The 7978-nt window shown below is 48.6% G+C and overlaps 1 protein-coding gene across 1 annotated transcript in view; it reads left to right on the forward strand.

Moving 5' to 3' along the window:
* The window catches only part of ETF1 (eukaryotic translation termination factor 1), a 274785-nt gene extending 267206 nt beyond the window's left edge, over positions 1 to 7579 (forward strand). The window contains exon 11 of the mRNA XM_085617879.1: positions 5464 to 7579. Coding sequence (XP_085474005.1) covers positions 5464 to 5546 — 83 coding nt within the window. The 3' untranslated portion in view covers positions 5547 to 7579. The remainder of the gene's footprint in view (positions 1 to 5463) is intronic.
* The last annotated feature ends 399 nt before the right edge of the window (positions 7580 to 7978 follow it).

The following is a 7978-nucleotide window of genomic DNA, read 5'->3' on the forward strand; positions in this document are numbered from 1 at the left end:
TCTGTGTCGGACACTCACAAAGTGCGTCTCTTCTGCTTGGGTCATGCCCATGACCCCGAGCCGGGCCCCGATTGTCGGGCAGTGGCGCCGATAGCTTTACAGGAGCGTTCCCAAAAGTTGTTGGAGGTCTGACAATCTGTTCCGCGCCGATCGAGGTCCCGCACCTTTGGGAGGTCAAGGGACCAGTCGCGGAGCCATCAGCATCGCTTGTCAGAATCGGGACAGGTAAGTCTAGGCGCCATAGAGTCAAAGCGATGTTGCTCTTCCTCTACCCCTCCCCGGTCGCGGGACGTGGTGGAGGGGGCTGGCGGTGACTCCCCGCGGCTCCGTTGCAGCCTCTGAGCCTCTGTTGGAGCCTCCATTGATGCCTGCGGCCTACCCACTCTTTCCGGGCCCGCACGCGACTTCGGACGAGGTGCAGGCTTTAATGTCGGCCTTGCGCCATTTGTTTGCCCTGCCGGGTTCCTCCGCAGCGCCTTTGGGCCCCGCCGATCCGTTGGAAGGGTTTGCCTCCATGCTGCTGTCTCTGGCCTCTGCTTCGCCGGCACCATAACCTGTGGCGCCGCTGGCTCCGGCCCTGGATCCCACTTTGGTGCAGGGCGCGGCGCCGCTGCTGACGCTGGACAGTGCCGAACCGGGACTGGTATCTTACCCTCCATTCCATTTCTTGGAGGGGAGTTTATACCATTTCCCAGGGCACCTTGTCCTTACCAGCCTCTTCAGCATGCGGTGGACGAAGGGGAGTACTGGGAGGGGTCTGAAGATCCTCTTGTGGTCCAATGCGAGGAGGAGCCTGAATGGGAAGGCGATGTGGAGGGTCCAGTGGATCTGGATTTCTCTCCACACCCTGGTACTGTGTCCCCTTCTTCCGTGGCCACAGAGGAGGTTGGAACTTTTTCGGTGGTGTTGCGTAGGGCAGCTGAGGCTCTTAACCTCGAGCTCCCTTCTGTGCCTATCAAGACCAATCTCCTGACTGAGGTCCTGCAGCCGCAGTCCTCTTCTGCGGAGCAATTGTTGCGCTTACTGATATCCTGTTGGGCACCTGGGTCAAACCTAACCCAGGAGTTCCCGTAGACAAGGGTGTGGCGCGCCTCCGGCTTTCTCACACAACACCCCACGTCTGAGAGTCTGGTTGCCCAGGCTGCTACCTCGCCGAGTGCGTTCCATTGTGCTCCTCCGGACAAGGAATCTGGACCAATTTGGGGAAAAAGATTTTCACATCTGCCAGCTCTGGGTTGCGGGCGGTAAATACTGCGTGCCGGCTACGCCGCTATTCCCATTCTGTGTGGGACACTGTGGCACAGGTGCTTCCTCAGTGCCCTGTGGACGCGCTTACTGTTCTCTCCCAAGCCATTACCGAAGGGAGATATGTTGCAAAGTTTACTATTCGTTGTGGGCTTGACACAGTCGATTCTCTCAGTAGGGCACTTTCCACAACTGTGGTGCTCAGTCGTTATGCTTGGCTCCGAACTACTGGCTTCTCTAGGGATGTCCAGAATACCCTGTTGGACATGCCCTTTGATGGTACACTCTTCTTTGGTGATAAGGCGGATAGCACCCTGGAACGCTTTAAGGACTCAGTCTACGGCTCAGTCCTTGGGTCTCGCCACCACACGTACTCCCTCGGGTCAGCTTTTCGGTCCTTTCGAGGTCCAGGTCGGGGCGCCCAGGTGCATTCTTTTCAGACCCGCAAGGCTGCACAGCCACAGTCTCAGCGCAGCCGCGGACGTGGGACCCGCTGTGGTGGATCCCGGGGACAGCGGGTGGGTCAGTCCACCACTTCCCCTGCCTCCGCCGCCTCTAAACGTTCCTAGTCCGGTGTTTCAGGCCCACCTGATGCCAGTGGGTGGCAGGATTCGCCATCACCTTCCCCACTGGCGCTCCATAACCTCGGACAGGTGGGTTCTGCAAATAGTCCGCAGGGATTACTCCCTCCCTTTCGAAACTACCCCTCCAGCCATGCCACCTCAGTACCACCGCATGTCAGGGGAGCACTTGGCACTTCTCCAGCAAGAAGTTACGGCCCTCTTGGCCAAGGGGGCCATCGGGCACGTTCCGACGCCAGAAGTAGGTCGTGGTTTGTACTCCCACTACTTCTTGAGTCCGAAGAAGGACAAATGTCTGCGCCCTATCTTAGACCTCCATAACGTCAATCGGAAGGAGAAGTTCAAGATGCTCACTCTTGCTCAGGTCGTGTCTGCCCTAGACCTGCAAGACTGGCTGGTAGCGTTGGACTTGCAGGATGCTTATTTTCATATCCCCATCCTGCCAGCCCACCGGAGTTACCTACGGTGGGCCACGAGCACTTTCAGTTCACTGTGCTCCCTTTTGGCCTTACCAGTGCCCCTCGGGTGTTCACGAAAGGGATGGCGGTGGTCGCAACTCATCTGCGCAGATCAGGGGTTTCAGTCTTCCCCCATCTCGACGTCTGGCTGTTGAAGACTGGCTCGCCCCAGGCAGCCGTCTCCCACCTCCAGACTACGGCCGACTTCCTGCATTTGCTGGGGTTTTCCATCTCACCCGATTCCGGCGCAGTTTCGGGTTTATCCTCCCGAACAGCGAGTCGGGACATTCTGGCTATGATTCTGATCTTTCGGCCCTGGTCCTGGGTTTCGGTCAGGAAGACCCTGAGGCTGCTGGGCCTCATGGCCTTCTGCTGATTGATCATGCTAGATGGCATATGCGGGCTGTGCAGTGGGACATGAAGTTCTAGTGGACGCAGCATCGGGGGAACCTGTCCGACTATGTCCAGATCCCTGAGGGCACTACACAGGACTTGCAGTGGTGGCTCACGAACCAGCTTTGGGTCTGCGGCAGATCCCTCTCCCTTCCCCAACCGGAGCACACCGTAGTGACGGACATGTCCCTCCTGGGATGGGGCGGCCACATGGGAGAGGCGGAGATCAGAGGCCTGTGGTCTCCAGCGGAGTCCAAGCTCCATATCAACCTTTTGGAGCTCAGGGCGATCCTACTTGCACTCAAAGCCTTCCTTCCCTCTGTCAAGGGGAGAGTAGTGCAGGTGTTTACAGATCACCACCGCCATGTGGTACTGCAACAAACAGGGTGGGGTCGTGGGCCTATGTCAGTAGGCTCTACGTCTCTGGAGGCATTTCCTTAGTGGTTTCACACCTGGCAGGTACCCTGAACGCCAGGGCGGACAAACTCAGCCGAAGGTGCATGTTGGATCACAAATGGCGTCTTCACTTGGAGGTGGTGCAAGGTCTCTTTCAGCAGTGAGGAGAACCTTGGTTAGATCTATTTGCCACCGAAGAGAACGCGCAATGTCAGCAGTTCTGCGCGTTAGTTTCCAAGCCGGCACTTGCTAGGCGACGCTTTTCGTCGCGAGTGGAGTTGTGGTCTGTTGTACGCCTTTCCGCCTATACCACTTCTGCCCAGAGTGCTGAAGATCAGGCGTGACTAGGCCCAAGTCATTCTTGTGGCACCGGACTGGGCTCGAAGAATTTGGTATCCTGAGCTACTCCAGTATGAGTGTGGATCCCCTGATCCGACTGGCTCTTCAAGAGGATCTCCTGTCGCAGCAACAGGGGATGGTCCTCTGCCCGAACCTGTCCAGCCTCCACCTCCTTGCGCGGAGATTGTGCTGCGACAGCTGGTTCCATTTGACTTGCCTCCCGAAGTCTATAATGTGATTCTGGCAGCCAGGCGTCACTCCACTAAAATGGTATATGCCTGTCAGTGGAAAGAATTTGTGGCATGGTGCACAGCAAAATCGGTTGATCCTCTTGCTGCCCCTCTTTTTAAGGTCCTATTGTTCCTCCCTTCTTTGGCCCAGCAGGGCTCTGCTATGGGCACTATCAAGGGCTACCTTTCTGCTCTTTCAGCCTTTCTTAGGTTGCCTAATCAGCCCTCTCTTTTCAAGTCCCCGGTTGTCAATCGATTTCTCAAAGGCATTACTCACCTTTTCCCTCCTGTTCCTTTTGTGATGCCTCAATGGGACTTGAACCTGGTTCTCACATATCTGATGCGTGCTCCCTTTGAACCGCTTCATATCTGTCCTTTGCGGTTATTGACTTTGAAAACGGTCTTCCTGGTGGCCATCAACTCCGCTCGGCGGGTGCGAGAGCTCCATGCTCTTACCTGCAAACCTCCTTTCCTGGCGATTCATCCGGACAAGGTTGTGCTTCGACCCCGTCCCTCCTTTCTACCTAAAGTAATCTCTGCTTTTCATCTCGGTCAAACTGTAACTCTGCCCACTTTCTTTCTGCCTCCGCACCCTTCAAGAGAAGAGAGGCTCCACCTTCTGGACCCAAAACGTGCGCTCTCGTTCTATCTCAACCACACACACAACAGTTCTGGGTGGATGACCAGCTCTTTGTTGGCTACGTGGGTGCCAAGAAAGGCCGGGCTGTGCACAAGCGCACGATCTCCCGATAGGTTGTCTTGTGCATTAAAGCCTGTTACTCTCTGGCCAAAAAGGGCACGCCCATTCTACCAGGGCGACAGCAGCTACTACAGCATTGGTATGCGGTGTCCCCCTGCAAGACATCGGTCAGGCGGCCACTTGGGCCCCGTTGCATACTTTCACTAAACACTATTGCCTTGACAGTCCGATCCGGAGAGACTGCTTCTTTGGCTGTTCAGTTCTCGGTGACTTTCTGATGTATTCTCCCTTCGCAGACCCACCACCGGGGTTGGTATTGCTTGGGTATGTATTCTAAGGTAATGAATCTATCACTACCGTGTCTTTCAGATGCACAAGTTACTTACTTGTGTAACAATATATCTGTAAGAGACATTAGTTAGTGATAGATTCCTTACCGCCTGCCCATTCTCCCCGTTCTGCGAACTGTTCTCTAGGGTTCAGGTCATCCCTTTCAGGGCCCTAGTTCTGTTGCACCAATTGTCGGGCTCTGGCATGGCTCTGCGCTTCTGGCATGAAAAATAGTGTACAGAACTGACGTCAGCGCGCGTGAGTGCGTCTAAGTAGCTCTGACAACGTCATCTCGGCGGTTATGATGCCAGCGACATATGCGGAGCCGTACGATGCGCTGGGGTACTGCTGATAAACTTTACGGATCCAGTCTGACGCCTGGGGATATTCTAAGGAAAGGAACCTATCACCAAGTAATGTCTCTTACAGATATATCGTTACACAAGTAAGTAACTTGTGCAATAGGACCTGATGTAGTGCTAAGAGGTTGCAGGGGTAGCCTATGTTTCTTACCACCATAAAGTGTCTTGACACATGGTACTATTCATTGTGAGGACGTCTGAGGAACAAGTCATGTATCTGACTTGGGAAAGGAATGAGATGCTTACTTTGAGTAATTCAAGTTTTCCATTTGTGACTTCGGCTTGGAACACTAATGATATAAGTAAGCATCAACTGAGTTGTACAGTAAATTAACGTCCTGTATTCTACACCTTAAATAGGAAGGCTTTTTCTTTGTTTAAATTTGTACTTGATAGTTGACACTGAATTAATGTTCGTGTTTTAAACAGGTATCCTGAGGTACAGAGTGGATTTCCAAGGAATGGATTACGCAGCCGGAGAGGATGAATTGTTTGACCTTGATGACTACTAGGTAGTTGACCTGGTTTCGGCAAAATGTGCCTCGCCCTCCAGCATCCAACCCAAGGAGCATACCCGTGGTGCAAGATAAAATAGTTCCCTGCCTTAGAATTGGAACATTTCCAGAACTTGATCTCAAAGCATTGGACCTGAAAAATGATCTATTCTGATTTGTCGTGGTGTCAGTGCTACAGTAAACTACCAAGTTCCAGAACGCCACTTTGGATTCATTTAACTTGATCTAGAAGCATTGGATGTGAAAATGATTTTGATTTTTCATGATGTTCGTACAACAGCAAACTATTACATTCCCAAATGCCACTTTGGATTAATTTAAAAGAATCCCAATTTTTTACTTTTACTTGACAGTGAAATTGGTTGCTCTTGTATTTTATGAAAACGACTTTTTAACCTTCATACAGAGGCAAAACACCAACAAATCATACTACTTTGTTTCTTTTTACTTTGTAGCGAGTCGATTGCTGCATTTTGCAATGACCCATTTACTTGGCTTCCTCCTTTCACATTGCACATGAATAATGCATATGGATTTATTGGAACCACCCTTTAAACATATGAACAATCTGGTTAATGTTGGGGAGCAACATAAGCAAATAATTTCTAAGCTAAGATTATTCTGTTAAGAGGACGTGCGTTGCTCGCCAAAGCCTGTTTCATCTATTTTGCATTTGTGTTTATCCTACTAGTTATTGACAACTTCATTCAATTCCATGATTATTGCTATTTGCCTTGGTGTGGGGTGGATCTAAACAACATTTAATTTGTGAAATAAGAGCTCCTCTATTAAAACCTTGTGGTTATTTCCCTATGTTGGAAGTTCTTTGCTTAGGGCTGAAAGATTGATTTACCAATTCACCTTTAATCCTTAAATGCTAGCAGGATTCATGCAAGAAGAAAGAACACTGTGTAATTGTGATGAAACTTTTAATATTGGGTCTGGAACTCCTACAGTAACTTAATAGATTAAAATGTTATTGGGAATCCCATTGTGTTGGTGCCAAGGAATTAATAGTTTAAGAATGCCCTGCCCTTCTGAGATCCGTCTTATTTATAGCTTTAGAACTGGTTTTTAAATCTTTGCCCTAATTATGCTCTTGTTATGCACTGTTTTCTAATGCCCCATATGGCATACATTTTCAGATTGTAAAACTGGGTAATCTTGACCAGTGGGCTTAGGCAGCCAAAGTTAGGGGAAAACTTCACATTGTTCCCTACAGCACCATGCACCAAACTAACGTTTTGTGGATTTGGGATAATAGACTCTCTGAAGGGCACATTTGACATTTTTGTGCCTACAAGTGTTTTTGCTGACATTTTATTTTCTAAATCTGAAGCCGCTTCTTGTTCAAGAATCCTGTGTCGCTTGAATGGAGGGAGTATGTCTTAAGATTGTAAGGTTCCTATTTGTCACACTACTTTCTAAAATGTGTAGGGTCCAAAATTCCAATTTGTCAATGCAAGTTACATGAATATTTGTACCCCTTATTTTATAGCCCAATAGCATTGAATGTGGCAAAATGTGAAAAACACATGTAATTACATGATGGTTGTTTAAAAATAAACATTTGCCTTTTGACTTGCTGTTAGCAAAAAGTAAGTTTACTTTCCTAAAAGCAGAGCTTTTGGACTCTGCTACTGGAAATGGGTCTAATGTCACTTTGGAAGACCAGAGGATTTGGATGTAAATTTACATTTTTGAATATAATGCTGCTTGTTTCACATGATATGCTTAGAGTATGCAACTTCTTTTTTTGTAGTTTTTATGTTTACTATTTAAGTTTGGAAATGATGCCAAAATTTTGTATTTCTTTAATCAATGTGTTCTCTTCAGTGGCACATCTTATACATATATCTATATAGTTATATACATATATGTGTATATATACACAAAACATGACAGGAGGGGTAAAATGCCTAGTCTTTCTTTACATACTATATAACCTCTACTGAAAACTCCCAAGCAATGATATCTTGGTGTTGTGATGTACAGAAATGGAGAAGAGTATTAAACCATATTTAAGAGTATAGTTATGTTTTTTTTCTTCATTTCCTGCTGTCTTAACGTTAAATCCTATTGCCATATTGTTTTTACTAACCTGATCTGGAAAAATTGTGTTTTAGAGCTGTTATCAAAATATTTTGTCATTTACAACCTGTTAGTTGTACCTTTTGCTGCTGGCAAGCAGATGGTGTTTCTAATACTGGCCTCTCGATGCTAATACATCACAGGTGCTCCATATTTCACCTAAGTCTCTTCCAGAATGAGACATGTTCTGAATTAACTGGATGCAGTTGATCATTGGATTTATATGTCCCTTTGCAGTAGTGACATGTAGTTTATTTCGAACAAAGAACTTAATTGTTCATACATTCCTTCTGTTCTGTGGCATGTATGGTACACATGAGGTGTTGGCCTAACGGCTA

This window comes from Triturus cristatus, chromosome 7 (genome assembly GCF_964204655.1).
Source record: "Triturus cristatus chromosome 7, aTriCri1.1, whole genome shotgun sequence".
Classification (NCBI taxonomy): domain Eukaryota; kingdom Metazoa; phylum Chordata; class Amphibia; order Caudata; family Salamandridae; genus Triturus; species Triturus cristatus.